This window comes from Polistes dominula, unplaced genomic scaffold (genome assembly GCF_049000335.1).
Source record: "Polistes dominula isolate Pdom_NZ unplaced genomic scaffold, Pdom_raw_medaka contig_28, whole genome shotgun sequence".
Taxonomy (NCBI): Eukaryota; Metazoa; Arthropoda; class Insecta; order Hymenoptera; family Vespidae; genus Polistes; species Polistes dominula.
In genome coordinates this window covers 405612-424241 of record NW_028300879.1, presented here as the reverse complement: position 1 = coordinate 424241, position 18630 = coordinate 405612, and the positions used below count along the sequence as shown (strand labels likewise).

Genomic DNA, 18630 nt, shown 5'->3' with positions numbered 1-18630 from the left:
AAACTATATTTGTATGGAATAACTGAAAATCTAATTTATTTCATTGTACAACATTTAGAAAACTATCACTCCTTTCATGCAATATTAGTAGTATTGAATTATAGAATAATCATAACTTTATGTAACATTATGTTATGTTTTTCTACATGTAATAATACTTTTATAAATACAAATATGCTCGATAATAAAAAATTATTAAAAACAAAGAAAAGAAAAATAATTCATTAATATAATGACAGTTTTCGATTATAAAGAGATTCTACTCAAAGAATCAAACTTTTTATTTCATTCGATTAACGTTTTCATTTATACAGAGTATATGAAAGTGAACATTAATTATTTAATAATTTTTTTATAATCAATTAATTCGTGTCACAATAATCTTTAGAATAATTACTTCGAATAATAAAATACCACTCGTTTTCGCTCATTATTATATAAAACACACATTCAGATGATTTCTTTTTTCATTTTCATCAATCTAAAGACACGATTGATTTTTATATTAGCGTGAATAAACTAAATAAAAACAATTAGTTTGATTCTTTGCTATTTATACTGAAGAATATAGTTTACCTAATTAGAAAGACAGTTATAAGATATTATTTTAAGGATCATTCTTCTTGTTCCTTATTTGTTGGAATATTTGAAGTTTTAGCAGACGTTTCGGTTGCTTTTGCTGGTTCTATCGTAATCTACATAATTTTATAAAAATATCGATGATCACACATACATACATAACAAAATAGATTTCATTCAAAGTTCATATGAAATGTTTTTTTTTACCTGCGAAATCTCATTCCTAGGTTGAACATTACTGGTTGAAGGTTTTGGATAAGCATACGGATTGATTACTCTAATTCCACTCTTTAATTGTGTATTAGGTACGTATGAAAATGTGTTGTTTGAGTTATTTACTACTTGTTGATTTTGTAGCAAATGTTGTCTCAACAAATTCTGGTTCATCTATAAAAGCAATAAGAAAAAATTCAAGTAAAATGTGATTCTACTTGATTCAGAACTTATTGTTTTTGACATTATGACTTAACTTTTATATTTTAATAATAATAATTATATAAAATTAAGAACTTACTGCTGTAGTTGTTCCCAATGTAGTACTTTTCTGTATATTCTGTATATTCTGCATATTCTGCATATTCTGCATATTCTGCATATTCGGCATATTCTGCATATTCTGCATATTCTGTAGATTCAATTATAATGTTAAAACATTTGTTACTAAAATATTATTTAAAAAATGATCGCGTAGAAACATATAGACGTATAACACACAGCAGATAAATACACACCTGTGCAAGAAGAGGATTTCTGCTAGGTTGAACCATAGCCTGTTGTTCCCAATAATTATACATATCCAGCAAGGCTTTAGTAGTCATAAATTTACGTTGTTCCGGTGTTGCATTAGGATACTGAAATTTCATTTAATATCAATACTATCTATTTATGATGTTTATAAGAAAATATAATATATATTTTATTGATTATAACTTACATCTTTTTCAATAAGTTTTTGTAGATTTTCATAATCATTAGTGTGCGTATTAGCATTTATTGCTATATTTTGACGATTAAGATTAGCTATCATAGTATTGTATTGTTGCAACAAAATATTATTTTGATAAGCTGCAGTATTTGCATTAATATTTGGCCTTCGTTTTTCTTCTTCGTATTCTAACCAAGCTTGTTTCCTTTCCTCTTCATCTAATTCTTCGTCAGCCTTAAAAACACACAGGTTAAAAATAATATTAGAAATTAAATATCGATTAAATATCGATTTTATGCAAATATTATAATTTTACCTTATTTTCCAATAAGGAATCATGCTCGTGATAATTTTCAACTAACTCCTTGTAGTTTGAAAATATTTCTGCCAACAATCTATCCTTAGGTAAATTTAAAGTTGGTTTATCGGTATTCGTATGTGGCTCGAATTTATACAATTCATTAAGAGCATTATGACTATAATGTCGTTCTATTTGTTGCTCGTCAACGACACGACAGGAAAGTGATAATTTTGTTACTTGGCGATTATATATCTTTTCTTCCATCGTACCCGACGCAAGAAATCGATAAACGTAACACGGCTTTTTTTGACCAAATCTACGTTTCAAATATAAAATTATCAAATTATAGGATTAATATTATTTAAATGAAATATTTGAATATAATAAAATACCTGTACACTCTGAATATACTTTGGATATCATGCGACGGGTTCCAACTTGCGTCGAATATAATAACTCTATTAGCAGCTGTTAAATTTATACCCAAACCACCTGCACGCGTTGATATGAGAAATAATCTTGCCCTTGTATTGCTGGGTTTATTAAATATTTTACACCAAATGCTTCTATTTTCTGCAGAAGTTTGACCATCTAATCTGAAATAATCTAAACCTAAAGACCAACTTCCAGTGTGCCCTTCTAATCTCTGTAATATCCTATTGTTTTGTTCTGCTTCATCTATTTGAGCAAGGAACTGTTCGATCAACGTTAAAGAATATAACGACTGAGAAAACACCAATCTAAAAATATATGATTATAAATATAACATCTTTCCAATAAAATTTATAATACGAACTTACACTTTATCGCCAATTTTTTCACATTCTCTTAAAATACCAAATAATAGAACAAGTTTGGTAGAAACTCTCATGTCTTCGAAGTGTTCAGGCTGCACAAATTGCGACCACCATTCTTCTTCTTTTTCTGGTGATACTTCTACTAACTCTGGCTCTGAATCATGGTCTGAAAAAAAAAAAAAGTGAAACAATTACATTCAACAAAAATAGTGCATAATGATTGTTTATGTTAAAAACTTATCCAAACCATTATTTCGAGTTTTTCGTTTGCGAATAGGCGATGCAGAATGGATGGATTGAACATCGCTATCACTATTACTGCTACTAGTTGTCTCTTCTTCGTCGTCTGAGACAACGAAATTTTTTAATGATCCTTCCGAATCACTGTTATATCTTTTTTTTTCATTAGCCTTTTCAACTTTCTCCGAATTCAATTGCAAAACTACCGGATGAGTCCATATTCTTTGGAGTGCTTGAAAATCTGCGAATAGGGTACCTTTCACACCACTTGATTGTCTAATAAAAATACAATTATTCAAGTTACTACAAAGTAATTGGATTAGAATTATATCTTTCTAAGTATTACTTAAATATATTTGTATTAACATATTAAGGACCGCTCACGAGTTTTTTTCGTCTTGTGCATCCCGTTTGTTATTTGTATTGTACAATTTCTATAAATTTCGTAAAAATTAATTTTTTTCAGTAAAAAAGTTAAAAAATACCTAAATGCATCCTATTATATAATTTTGGGAAGTTTAATTTTAGGACGAACAAATTTGCCCAAAAAGGTGTATGTCTTACAGATATTTCCTTGCGATCCTTAATATGTTATATTAATTAAAATAATGTACGATATTGATATACCTTGTCAAGTTGTCCAAATAATATTGATACAATTTGATCTGTACATCCGTGAGTCTAACAAAAATAACATATTCTTGTTTAGGCGGTAAAAAGGGCGTCAATACGGAGTAATCAAATCTTTGAATGCTTCCTTTTAACAATTTGTGCAATACATGAGCACGTTTTTTCATTAATTTAACATCGTATTCTGTTGAATTGTCAAATTGTCCATTTGTTATAGGATTGACGAATCTGTTTAAGAATTCTCGTTTCGTACCCAAAAGATTAGGCTTAACGAATTGAACCATGCAATGATCTGAAAAATGTGTGTGCTTTATGTTATTAAATAATATCAAATTAAATCATTTTAAATTATAAAGATATAAATCCTTACACTCTATTAAATTATTTTGTAATGGTGTCCCAGTGAGGACAATACGTCGAAGCGTTTTAACTCGTTTCATACTTTTACTAATCGCAGTATCTTCGTTTTTCAATAAATGTCCCTCATCACATACAATAAGATCTGGACCAGGATCTATCAAACATTTTAATATCGCATCTTTCATGTTCTTTCGAATATTTTTATTTGCACCAGTAAGATTACGAAACATTTCGTATCCAATAATTAAAACGCCACCTCTTTGATGCCAACTTTGAAGTTGATACTTTCTTTCAAAGTTCTTTTTACATCTAAAAAAAAAAGAAGATACACGATTAAATTATATTATTATTATTAATACGTAGAATAATTTAATGTTATATGTACATGATAAAACATATGATTAAAAATAAGCAGCTTACTTTGTTAATTCGAACAGGTCGATATCTCCTCCGTTCTCTACATCCTTTAGCCAAATCTCGAATTCATTAACCCAATTAAGAACGGTACTAAGAGGACAAACTACTAAGATAGTTTTTATTCCAGTTTCCTCGTGAGTTAAAAGAGTATGCGATAAAGTAATTACTTGTAGAGTCTTTCCAAGTCCCATACAATGCGCAATAATGCAGCCCGATCCAGAAGTAGTTTTGATTCTTTCCAAAGATTCGAAGCACGCATCCCACATAAATTTAATTCCCTCTGCTTGATGCGGTTTCAAACGTTTGACTAAATCCTTATTTACGCTTACAAGTTCTTGCTTTGTATCGGGATCAAAATCCAATACTAATTTATCTACTTTTTCTTCACCGGCTAATCGTATCTCATACATCTCATTGTACTAAACATGAAAATCAATGTTATAATATATACTAGAACATCTTTCATCATATCGTCAAATAATTATCATCGAGCTCTCAGTAAATTATTTAAATAGGACGATACATTCTGCATCCATATAAAAAAAAAAAAATACATACAAGTTTTTGACGTTCCATAATACGTTTCAACCTTTCCTCTTCCTCTTTGGCTGCTTGTTTTGTATCATCCGCTACTTGTTTATCTTTCAAAACTTTGCGAATATTTTTTCTTCCAGTTTTACTCGACGTACCTTGCGAATTATTCATTTGATCACTATCACTATTACTATCTGTTGATACATTCTTTATTCGCCTTCTTTTTGGTTTAGGTCTGAAAAATTAGTACAAGAAAATCAATACAAAAAAGTTTTTCAACAATTTTCATAGATTTTTTGTTAAATATGCATGTCCATATACTTACTTATTTCCTGTAGTAGATGAATCACTGTCAGATGATTTTTTTGAACTTTGTTTTTTCTTCTTTTTTTTCTTTTTTCTTCTCTTCGTCAGAGTCATCAGAACTACTTAATATCATAACTTCGCTCGAACTACTACTGCTACTACTACTACTATTATTACTGAAAGGATCTGAAATTTCTTTGACATCTGAATCAGAATCAAAAATTCTTCTAGCCTTTTTCCTTTTGTGTTCAGTTTTAACATCAACGTTATCTCTGAAATTCAATTTGTATATTATTTATATTTTTTTCAAGATATTATTTTACAATTCAATAAGAATAATAAGAAGACATTATTTCATTACTTGTCGTCATCTTCTTCCTTTTTTTTTGTTTTTCTTGCAATTTATCCCATTTCTCTTGTTCTTTTTCAGACTCGCTATCAGATATTCTCATTGTTAATATTTTATTTCGTCTCCACTTACTCCGTTTTTTCAGCTTTTTCTCCTAATTAATTGTTTTTGTTTTTGTTTTGCTTATTATTTGTATTGCGTGCATTTAATTTATTCTACTATAATAACATTGAGAGAATGCAGTTACCTTCTTTTCCGTAGATGAACTTTTGTTATCTTCTTCAGAAGGCTCTTCTTTTTTAATTTCGTTTTTCTTGATACTTTCATTCTTCTCTTTTAACGACTCTTTCTCTTCTTTGTCTGATACACTTGACTGTTCTTGTTCTTTGCTATCATCTGTATAAATTACAATTAATCGTAAGAAAGTTTATCGTAATAAATATAATATAATATTTAATAAAAGAAATATTTTACCCATATCAGAGTCAGACGAATTTAATAGTAAATCTTTAGCAATGTTATCAGCTTCTAATATAAGATCATCATTTGTTAATATAGCAGAATGATTTTCTACTAGTGAATTTAAATTTTGCTCGTTATTATCAGAATCGTCTTGCATGTCTATGGAAGCGCTTCCATCTTGTACCTTCTTCAAATGTTCTAATAAAGAATCTTCTTTTTCACTAGATGATATTTTTGTTTTTAATGATTGGAAAGATTTAGATAGATTATCTTCTTTTGAAGTAACTGAACTCCTCTTATGTGGTAGTTTCTCCAGTGTATCCAAATTTATAAGTCTATGTAAGATCGTTGAAATAAAATTATATTTGATAAGCAAATAAGTTTATGGAATTTGTTATTATAAGGAAATGAACACTAAAAACTACGTCGGCTCATTGGCCGGTCTAACATATCAACAATAAAATATCAAATTATTTATTTATTAAAAATTACACAAATAGAGATTGGATTTGAAAATAATAATAATAATAATAATAAAACCCGTGGGGTGAGCAGATAAGAATACTCTCTCAGTAATCCCTGTATGTTGTAAGAAGCGACTAAAAGGGAAACCGAAAAAATAGAGACAAAAAATAAAACCAAATGCTTCAGAAGAGGGCCGCTGCCTGGGATTTGCCAGGGCATGTTTGGAGCCGGTGTTGGGTATAACAATGACCAGGCCACGGGTGGTAATGATCGAAATGGGCTGGACATTGCTGGGAAACTTGAAGACACAACAGCACACACTGACAGAAAACACAAACCCGACTTTGAATGCTTTGTGAGATCAACCCACAACCATCAAGGAAGGCAAACCAAGAAAAGACTTACAAAACTGCTAAACTCCAAACTGTGTCGGCTAAAAACCTTATATGAGCCGCATATTTTGAAAGTGGCTTAACTCTGTTTATGTTCGAATCGAGATATTGAAGGGTTTGAATTACAATGCAATGAAAAATATACGTACAAGATACTAACGAGTTATACTGCTTAAGTGTATCTAAAGATGTTAAATTTATATTTCTTATTAAAATAGTGGCAATTATTAAGTGAATAATATGCGTTTTCTAACCCAGAATGTTGTTAGACCATTTTCAAAATTAACAATCTGATTTGTTATAAAACTTCGAAGCAACTCAACTCCATTCAACATAATTTAGCATGCTTTCAAATTGAAAAAAAAAAACCAATACTCGATTTATTTTACATATATTTAAAACACTTTAGAAACATAATTTGTACGATTCAAAACATTTTTTAACTACATAACGTGCAAAATTACAAACATAACCTACAAAACAATTGACTACTCATCTATACTTTCTGTGTGTGAAAGGGATTTGAAGAAATCATGATGTTTCAGTGGTATATATATCGTAATAGGTCAATTATGTCCTTGAATTTTGCTGTTGCAATTTGTTTGATATTTTATATAGTGGTGTCAATAGAATATTTTCGAACTTTTTTCGTCTACCCCGACGTGCTAATAAACTCAGGACTTTCACATTTTCATTCTCATTCATTGATATTTTATAGAAAATTTTATACGATTTATTTATTTCTGACAAAACACATCCAACATATTTTTAACCAGTTTATTGATTTTTCATCAGAATTCTTGACCCTTTTAAAAATTACGTCTTCTAATAATTTTGTTACTACAAAATCTTGTCTCATTTTATTTACAATAAATTATTATTGTATTTACTCGGAATATGTGCAACCTCAAATGCTTTATTAACACATTCGCGACCGCTGACGTGAATTCACGTCTTTTCAAGTTCTATTCCTAATTAAACACTGACATGAAATTCACGTCATTTAAAATTTTAAAAATTTATATTTAAATAATTATATTTTATTATTTAAATATAAATTTAAATAAATCATAATTTTTACCGGTACTCAGTATTAAAAAAGGAAAAAATATGCCGGTCGCAAATGTGTTAATATATAACATGAAGTTGTACAATAACCAGATGCAACCAGAAAATAAATGACGAATGGAGTTAAGCCACTTTCAAAATAAGCGGCCCATATCAGCTATCAACGTGTGGGCTGTACCATTACTGGTCTATTCGATTCGTTTGTCTTTTTCGCGGGGCCCAAATCCAACTGTCGGCGCGCCGTAACGTAAACAAGCGATAAGCAATAAACAATGTAACACGGGTATTATAGTTATATTATGATATTATTATTACCATTGATTTATCGTAAAGAATTTTGTTTAGAAATTGGGGAATGTGGTAAGTTCTTTGGCTAGAGGACTATCTGGTATTTCACTGCAGTTTTCTCAGATCCTTTTTTATCCTCAAAATGTTTATTAGATGACAAAAGTATAATTGAAAGTGAGGAAAGTAGTGATGACGAAGTAGTCAGTTTTAAAAGAAAAGTTGTAAATAGAATGTCATTGAGTTCAAATTCCAATACTGAGAAATCATATGCTATTGAAGACCTTGACGACATGTTGGATGAACTTGCTACAAACGAAGAAGAGAAACTGTACTCTGTTGATGATTCATTGGACAATATACAGTAGAACGAATTCGCTAACAGGCAACAGTCATTTCCGTTTACTGGAAAAGGTGGGCTTCTGATGGATTTGCCGTCTGATATTAGTGCAAGTGAAGTGCTTTCGCTATTCTTAGACGAAAAAGTGATAAGCCTTTTAATCACAGAGACTGATAGATATGCAGAGCAAAAATTGCATCAACATGAAAGAACTGATCATGCTCGACAGAACAGATGGAAACCCACCACTTTTGAAGAAATTACAAGAGTTATCGGCCTGATGATTTGAATGGATTTGATACAGACATTGCTCGTTAGATATTGATCAACGGACCCTATATACAATTTTCCATTTCCGCGCAACAAGATGTTCAGTAATCGTTTAGAATTTCTGTTATCAAAGTTACATTTTTGGTGAAATGATAGCACGAGAAGATGACAACGGTATTGTGGTGATAAAATGGAGGGATGTTCGCGATGTTAGAATGTTATCAACAAAACATGTACCTATTATGATTTCAAGCTCGGATTTTATTCACCTCGGTCGTTCTCCAAAACAGAAATCCCTGGCGATATTAGCGTATAATAATAGGAAAACTGGCATTGACAGAAGCGATCAATAGTGTCATAGGTCACAACGATACGGACAAATATCAAGTGGTATCGAAAATTAGCACTACATTTGCTTTTAGGAATAAGTATAGTAAATGCACACATAGTGTACCAGAGAGCCACAAATAAAAAAATTCTTTATTCCATTGGGATAAGCTGAATTGCTTCCCCAATGGTAAAATAAACCAACTAAAAAAGCTTTGATCTCAAAAGAAAAGCAGAATAATAATAAAATAATAATAATAATAATAATAATAATAATAACAATAATAATAATAAAAATGATGATGATGATAATGATAATAATAATAATACAAAAATGATGCATTACAAAAATTCGAGATGTTATTAAAAAAATATGTATAAACAATAATTAGTACCTGTTGATTTTCTTATTATTTTGGTATTCCTTCGATTCTTCCAACGCGTTTTTATATTGATTTAAAACATCATCTGTTAATAATTCTAATTGTACATGACATATCATTCTCAATTTTTTATCATTCATGTAATAAAAATTCTTATTTAATTGAAGTCTTCTTCTTTTGACTCTAGATCCTACAGATGTGTCTGATTCAAAATCGTAATTACGTTTTTTCCCAAGTTCTTTTTTCTCAGATTTAATATTATTCATCTGAATTTGCAATTTAGGTAAATCTTCGGATTTTGTACTGTCGTTGTCGAATGTTGTCAACTGAAGTTTATTTAAATCTTTATTTTTAGATTCCATGTTAATTTCCACTTCTTTATTGTCTGATGAAGAAACGTAATCGTCCGAATCAGATTCCAAAAGAGCATTTTTAATACTTTCTTCATTATTAACCTCATTTTCTCCGTCCAATATGTTTGTTTCTACAGAAGAGCATTTCTCTTTTATATGATTTTCACTGTTATGTTGTGCGACGTTATCCGATGTTAGTTCCTCAATTGTATTCAAATTAGACAAAACTACTGTACTGTTGTCACTATCGTTATTAATATCTGTTATTTCTTTAGTTATGTTAGATTTATTTTCGTCAATTGACTTAATCGGATCTTTTGATTTGTTTGATACTTTTTTTGAATTGAAAGGTTTATCAGAAATATTAGAAGTATCTGAATCGCATTCATTAGAACCTTGTTTAGCGAGTGTTTTTGATACTTTTTTATTAGGTTTATGGATATGAAATTGTTCAGTGGTATATTCATTAAATACAGTTTCGTTCGAATTACTGTCAGATTTATTAGACCCAAATATATCTGGTGTTTTCTTTCGAAATATACTTTCTTTGTTCTGTTCTTCTTTTTCCAACAGATCAAATTCTTTTTTATCTGATAATTGTACATTTTCTTTTGGTTTATTACATTTCCATGTATTCGAATCTTCATTGCTCTCTTTTTGACCTTCATCAATACTCAAATCCTGAATATCTTTATTTTTTTGGACGTTTACTGCCGTTGTATTAGATTCGTTTAATTCATTGTTTAATTCCAAACTGTTATCAAATATATCATTTAACGAATCATTCGTTAGATTAGAAGTAACATTAGATGGTACCGCAGTTAAACGTTTATTTAAAATATTTTTAGATTCTGTATTTGGAATGTTACATTCTGTGACATTCGAGTTTCGGGTTATATTTTTATCATCATTTTCTACACACTTTTTACTATTAATATTATCTTTTATTAGTTCGTTATTTGATAATTTAACCAAAGTCCTTTTATTGTGTTGGTTACTTCCTAATATCGGTGATACATTTTCACTAACTCTTAATTCTTCAGAATCAAGATTTTTTTTATTGTCACAAACATTAGTTTTTATCTTTTCTGCTGGTGCTCTATGTTTAATAGATTCATTCTCTGAAAATATTTCACTATCACAATCGGATATGACATTATTTTTATCTTTTACACTTTTACTGTTGTTTTTATTTATTGTATCACTGGATTTTCTTTTATGAGGTTTCTTGTTTATTAATGTTGTATCATCTTCGGAACTTTTATGTCCTTCTTCCTCTTTAACTGACGATACAAATGTTTTGTAAAAATCATTTAAATGTTCCTTGTAAGTACTGAATTTCGTAATTATTTTATTAATAGCACTTTTTGATTTATATATAATTTTATCTGCATCTTCCACGTACATGGGCTTTCTTCTAAATTTATTTTCGATATGCTGGGCTTGCAATTCAAATACCGAACATTGTTGTTTCAATTCGTCCAAGATTTCTGCTACGTTAGACTTAAAATATTTGGCTTGTTGTTTATTCATGATATTCTCAGAAGAGTACATTTCTATTGGACATGTAATATTTACTGTTGGCGTATAACATGTAGAGCTCCTCTTCAAATGTTGTACGACTGTCGCTGCTCGACCGAGAAAAGAACAAAAGAGAATTGCTAATAGATTTATAAAGAGGGCGTTATGTATTCATGACATTACGAAAAAAGCTTACCAGGGGATGGTAAGATAGGCCCCTTCCGATTTTTTTTCAAATTTTCAACACCTGTAGAAGTCAATGAAAATATTCATTGTGCCTTAAACTTTGCGTATATATATATTAAGCTAAATAACGCGGATTTTTAAATTTCACACATATACGTATTCCTTTTGTTGAGTAGTGTAGTAACTACAATACGACTCTATTGTGTTACTGAAGTTGCCGATATTTACATCCTATCTCGACAATGAAAAGTATCTTTTTCTTTTGTTTTTATTTTTTTTCATAAAATGCAGTGTATATCGAAAAAACTTATGTTTTGTGTGCTGTACGACGGATATTATAATAATTATATAATTATATATATCGACGACTTCAGTGAAACACACAAGTGTCTCTATTGTAAACTACTACACTACTATAGCTAAAGAAATACGTAAATATGTGAAATTTCAATTCGTATTTTTTAACAAATGGCTGAATATATACGCCAAGTTTAAAGGTACAATGAATATTCTCATGGATTACTACAAATGTTAAAAAATTTGAAAAAAAATCGAAGAGACTACTAGACCATCCCCTAGTGGGATCTGGCATCTGAGACATTTAAAGCGATAATTTGAATGGAAAATCTACGTCGGGATATGTAATCAAAATGTATGGAAATGTAGTCGATTGGAAAAGGAAAAAACAAATGTATAACCAAAGCTTCAACATATACAGAGTATATAGCAATATCTGAGATTGTGAGTGAATTAAAGTATATTAGAGAGTTAGATTAGAAACTAATTTAGTCCTCTGAAATTCCTTACCAGAGCTAGAGTCAGAATCAATGGAAGATTGCGACATTAAAATTTCTTCATTGGTAGACTTTTTCATGGAACATTTTTTCTTGTTACTTCTATTAAGAAGTATCTTATTTTTATTTTTACTATCATCTCTACCTTCTTCTTCACTGGATTCAGAACTAGACTCAATTGTTTCATCTCTGTTTGAAATCTTATTAACGTTTGCTTTATCTCGTTTACTTGGGCTTCGTTTATGTTTAATTCTCGAGACCGATTCACTTTGGTTGCTATCAACATTAGAACTATACGATGAAGATATTATTACATCTTTGTCTTGTTTCGAAGACTCTTTTCTTTTGATTTCATTATCGCTCGAATTACTCGACGAACTTGTACTACACAATTGGTTTAAAGTGTGACTTTTAGATTTATTACTTTTCTTAGTTGTTTCATTACTTTCCTTTTTTTTAAAGAACATACTGTAAAGAGGTCTATTTTTTACAATATCCTCGTCATCTTCTTCTTCTTTGTCACATATTGATTGCAGGATATTTTGCATTTGTTTAACTCGTTGACTTTGATATTTTTGATACGGTAACCTAGTATCACGCTTCTTGAATTCGTTCTCTATACATTTTGCTTTATTTTTTCTGAAACAGAAGATTAGATTTATTTACTCGTAATGAATATTTTGGGATTGTAAATATGCAATCTAATTAATGAATATTATAAATATTTACTTAGCTAGACAATCCATAATGGAATCACAAACTGCTCGTAATTCCCACAATGGCTTAGGTTCGCAAATGAAACATTTCCAAGTTTTTTTCTCTATATCCAAAAGACACAGGGGTGCATTTCTCTTAATGCATCGCTGCAAATTAAATAATGAAAAATAATTGACTATTAAAAAATAATTCATTATTCTTAATTAGCTAAATATATTATATATGTTGAAACTTACTTTGCAAAATGCAAATGTGCAATTAGATGATCCACAATAGAATAAATTGTTTTCGCGAGCACATAAGCGACAATACTTATCTAGGTTGTTGTCTTTATCTAAAGAAAAATTTGTATTGTTGAAATGGTCCCAACATTTCTAATAAAACAAATTTAACATTGTTAAAAGTAATAAAGTCATATATTACACAGTACAATATAATATTAACCTCTTATGTTACAGCAATGCACGAGACTCGTGATACACTTTGCAACCTTAACACAAAAAACAAGTGCTACCTATGACAAATTTTATAAACTAAAAATAATTAACACAAAATATAGCATCGACTTTGGCACGTACCTCAATACATTGAATTGTAGTTGTAAGAGGTTAATTGATATCATTTAAAAAGTCTTACTTCACACAACAAAGTACCTATCACAGGATTGGTAAAAATTTTTCCAATTTTAGTAATAACTTTATTTCCACACGCTGTACAAGTTATTTCTCTATCGGCTAAAATCTTGATTCCTAAAATCAAAGTATATAAGCATATAAATATGATAATATTATGATAAATAATGTAATGAAATATAAAATACATGCATCTCTATCATCATCCGAATTATCATGTCTTATTAGCATATACAAAATTATAAGGAAAATTTAACGAATAATATTAATTTGTTATTACAGTAAATAAATAAAAATAAATCTGATTGATGATAAAAATATTTATTTACCATGATAATTTTCGGTACGGTACGCGAGTTCATGAGATGACTTTTTTATTTTTGGCTGTAAACAAATTATTGACATATATACATACATATACATAATAAATTTCACTGCATTGGTAAAGGTTAATCACATTAATAATTACCTCCTTAACCATTCTAATAATTTAAATGAATTACTTTAATGAAAATTAAAAAACATTTTAATCAAACGAAACTATATGAGATTCAATTATAGTAGATTATTCGTACGTTTAAGCAGATATAATTGTTGCCACAACTCTGCACACCATCTTACAATTCCATGTTACGGGCTTTTTTTTAAATAAGGTTAATCTGTCGCGCATGCGTCAAAGCATAATAATGTGATGCTGCTATAAAATCTTATTTACTTGTTAGATGTTATTTCAAATAAAAAAAAATACAATTAGAACCCTACCTAAGGGTTAGAAACTCCCACGATTATGATATAAACGCTAAAAAACATCATAGGTGTTATCTGGATAACCTTAAAAATTATTAATCTTTTGCCATCTTTACAATCATTTTGTCATTGATCATTGATGTCATCTTAATGATCCAATATGCTGATACAAGTTAACATATAAAATATAAAGATTTCTATATTTATACATACTTGTGTCGTATACAAATGACAATAATAATAATAATAAAAATAATAATTAAGATAGTTTATTATCATCTACTATTGCACTTTATTTTCAAACATACAAGTTATACAAATAGAAACACTATACAATACTTATAATGCATTATTCTATTAGAACTATAATATTATACGGAATATAAGTTACATCAAAATGATAAATATATAAAATAGTACAAATTAATATGGAAAGTGAGAAGTCTTATATCTTAAGTGTAAATAGCTGCAGAAGGATGATATTGTTTACAGCGATCGATTACTTATATCGAATGATGTAAATTTGACGAATTTCTATGCGTTAAATTTATTTCACATTAGAAAAATGCCTGCCTAAGGTTTAAATTTGCGCAAATATTTTATTTCTTCTTGTTTTTCTTCACGCTGTAGAATTTATTAAGCAATTTTTTTTTTTTAAATCGGTTCGAAATACTAATGATGATTAGTTATCACATTCAAAATATTTTACAGAGATCATAATATACTTTGGTATTATATTTAAAATTTATCGGACCAATTATAGTAACGATGAGTTAAATATTGTATTGATCTACATATGATACGAATGATATTTTATTTTCACAATGACGAGAATAATATTACTATCCTCTCTGTAAAATTGAATGAATTTTGTAAATTTGTAACGTCACAATCGAAAATTTTAATTGAACTAGAATCAATCTCGAGATTCTTCTTTAACTGTGGGTGACAATGTGCGATCATTGTTACCTTCTATATAGTCATTAGAAGTAATATTAGTCTTGTTGGCTTTAAAGTCAGTCTTAAAGTTTCCTTGTTGGGTTTTAGCATCATCTTGAAATACTTCCGCAAAATGAAAGCTATTCCCATTTCCAGTCTTTGTATTTAAATTAACATTGTTGATGGAACTGTTAGAATGAACTTCGTTAAAGTGTTTATATAACATTAACGTTGTACTAAATTCTATTTCACATCCAGGTGTTTTGCATCTGCAGTAAAAATAAGTCAAATCGAATTTAAATGTTTAACAAATATTTGGAAAATATTTAAACGTAGGGGATATTACCGAAATACTTCATTATTTTTAGTAGCTTGTATCACCGGAGACTTTGTATTGGCATGATTATCCTGATAATGCTGCCATAGGCCAGTAACATTATTTACTTCTACACCACAACCAGGCATCTTGCACCTAATGGTAACACAAATACGCAAGATCATGTCAGACAAATATTATATATTTATATGTACAATATATATTGTTTTAGATATTAATTCTTACAGGAAAAAGCTAATGGTGGAAGCTCTTCCTTGTTGTTTCACTTTTGGAATACATTTATTGGTATTTGTGCTAGAAGAGTTGGTTATTAATTTGTGACTGTCTTGATGATGACGGTAATGCGATAAGTATTTGTACTTTTTTCCACAACCAATGAAATCGCATTTATATATTTCTTGTTTATACCGAGACATACGTTGTTTCTTTGGCATATATTCTTCGTCGTCCGAACAATTGCTATTAGTTTCGATGGCACTATCTTCTATTTTCGAATTTTCCTGTTCCAATCCGTTTCTAAACACTCTTTCTAAATTTCCTAGATCTATTCTATGTTCTTGATTTTGTAAATTAATATTATTAACTTCGCCTTTGATATTCTTAGTGATCGTTACATCTCCGTTGATGTATACCACATTATTTTTATCTTGAGAATTTTCAACTGGTATCATTTCCCCACTTTTAGAAGGAGCAGTATCATATTTGATTAAAAAATTCTCTTTAGTTATCAGTAAATCCTTATTTTTTGGAAATTTGTTAGTTCTATTTAAACATTCATTATTAATAGAATATTCTTCGTTCTTCGAACTGGCAGTAACGTTATTCTGATCATGACAAAAATCTTTTGTTTGCAATATTGTACTGTTGTGTCTATTAAAAGCATCTCCTTTATTATTGTAATCCATCACATTTAAAGCAAAATTGTCATTTCTTTTTTTATCGTAATTCCCATCCTCACTATTTTGCGTAGTATCTTCCTCTATCGCATTATCAGGACCTTCGAAACATATTATTTCTGGTTCAGTTGGTAGTGTAGAAGGTTGACGATGACAACTTTCTATGTGTTCTTCGAGATTACAACTAGTTGTGTGTACAGAACCGCAATTTGTATAAGGACAAGCAAAAACATTAGTTTCGCTGTTATGCCATTCTTGATAATGACGCCACATACTACCAGGGTCAGACAATTCCTCTCCACATCCTGGTTCGCGACAACTGATGATTAATAATAATTAAAGTAAATTATTATTTTCATTTGAGAGCAAGATCTCTTTCATTATTTCACATTTATCGAGTAAATTAACAATTAATAATGAAATATTAAAAATTATTCTTTATAACAAACAAAATATGAAGAGAAAGATTTATTATATATTTCGAAAAACGTAATTACTTACATAAATCTAATTTTTAAAGCTTCGAGTGCTTCATGTGTTTTATATTCGTCTTGATTGGTGAATATTTTCCCACAACCCCGTTGTTTGCATGTATATACTTCCTGTAAATATTATCTATCAAAATCATTGTTCTTAAAAATAGATTTATTTTTAAGAAAATTTATTTATAAAAATATAAAAAACATATTATATCATTTATATGTATGTATATGACAGTAAATTACATTCATTGACAAAAGAATTCGAATGTAAATTGTTTTGACTTAAGGGTCATTGAACTTACTCGAAAAGACACTAAGTAAGATTTACCTTTTTTGGTGCAATTTCTTCGATTGTATGATTTCTAGATACAAATCTAATAACACTAACTTCAGTAGGTCTATCGGTACACGCTTCTGTTCCCTGTCCCATTGTATCCGCCACTTTGTGCGTAAACAGAATTTATTTCGGACTCACATAACCTATAATCGCGAGCGAACATTTAACATAGAAGAATATCATCTTAGTTGAATGAAAAATCACAAAGGTAGAAAATTTTCATATTTCATTGGATGTTTACGATACTCACCAACTAATTGTTAATATAGTTCCGTTCGCGCGGAAACGCGTTTTCGATATATTCACAATTTCATATTATCATTCTGACAATAAAAACAATTGCTTATCATCATGTCAGTGCATATGAACTGACGCGAATACGAAATGTATTGAGGAGACTGCAGCGCTTATTGAAAACCACTGACTTCTCTAGACTTTTGATAACTTTTTTATTTAATTCGAACTATAGATATTGTGAGTATTTTTTTTTTATTTAATTACAGAAATTTATTTAAAGGTGAATATCAACATATATATATATAGTATTTTAATATAATTAAGATAACGAGATAGAAATTAATTTTAGAAAGATTACGCTGTGCAAATATATAACTAAAAATCAATTTAAAAATGAATTTTTGACAATATAAATTTGTATAAATTTGTTATAAAAAGGAAAATGTAATTTATCTTTTTATATTTAAATAAATTTTACAATATTTATAGGAAGTATTTAAACAAAAAAATAAATGGATACAATTTAAATTCTTTGTTTTTTGATTTCGAGAATTAAACTTTCATTACATTGTATTTTTTATATTAAACACTTTAAGAATAACATTGATTTTTATTTTCTTTCGTAATAGCTTAATTAAAATATTGTTATTGTTTATAAGATATAAAATCATAATTTTAATTTAATATTATAGTTACAATAATAATAAAATATCAATTATTCCAAAAATAACACCCATTTCGTATTTTATTTTTTTCACTTTTCCGACAGAGGTCAGGGGATGCTTCTTTATTTTTTTATGATATTGAATTAAGAAGAGAAAATTAAATATTGCTTTGAAATAAGATTAAATTTAATGCTAAAATTCATAGATTTGTGTAAAGGATTTGTCTTTTAAAAAGTACGCTATATTTTTATATATAAAATATCATTCTTTTTGGATATAATTTTGTAAAAATAAAATATTGGAGACATGCGCGCGAAACCGATAAAATTGATGTGGTGGCGCCACTAGTGGATTTCA

General features: G+C 28.8%; 2 protein-coding genes and 1 long non-coding RNA gene across 4 annotated transcripts; 1 reads left to right on the top strand and 2 right to left on the bottom strand.

The window, feature by feature from the left end:
* Positions 1-8: 8 nt before the first annotated feature.
* On the bottom strand, positions 9-14264 carry LOC107068525 (uncharacterized). Its single transcript, XM_015325001.2, is given in 26 exon segments — positions 9-695; positions 787-966; positions 1094-1204; positions 1311-1430; positions 1514-1738; positions 1821-2121; positions 2198-2545; positions 2606-2768; positions 2850-3118; positions 3470-3764; positions 3843-4141; positions 4253-4668; positions 4808-5018; positions 5109-5185; positions 5187-5361; positions 5451-5478; positions 5481-5592; positions 5686-5834; positions 5913-6235; positions 9443-11411; positions 12298-12923; positions 13014-13147; positions 13238-13375; positions 13638-13750; positions 13963-14017; positions 14103-14264. Coding segments are annotated over 26 exon segments (6930 nt in total). The 5' UTR covers positions 14115-14264; the 3' UTR covers positions 9-614.
* Positions 7648-9427, top strand: LOC149033601 (uncharacterized). 2 transcript variants are annotated; one of them, XR_016177290.1, is made up of 3 exons: positions 7648-8185; positions 8267-8524; positions 8618-9427. It is a non-coding gene; the product is annotated as an uncharacterized LOC149033601 (long non-coding RNA). The 2 variants fall into 2 exon arrangements; XR_016177288.1 differs by having other exon boundaries at positions 8267-9427.
* Positions 14265-14972: 708 nt separating the features above from the next.
* Positions 14973-17817, bottom strand: LOC107068528 (uncharacterized). The gene is made up of 6 exons (XM_015325010.2): positions 17622-17817; positions 17363-17514; positions 17054-17154; positions 15882-16871; positions 15666-15791; positions 14973-15588 (listed from the first exon to the last, which is right to left on the bottom strand). Exons 2-6 carry the CDS (start codon positions 17462-17464, stop codon positions 15297-15299), a joined length of 1611 nt encoding a protein of 536 aa, XP_015180496.1. The 5' UTR covers positions 17465-17514; positions 17622-17817; the 3' UTR covers positions 14973-15296.
* Between the last annotated feature and the right edge of the window lie 813 nt (positions 17818-18630).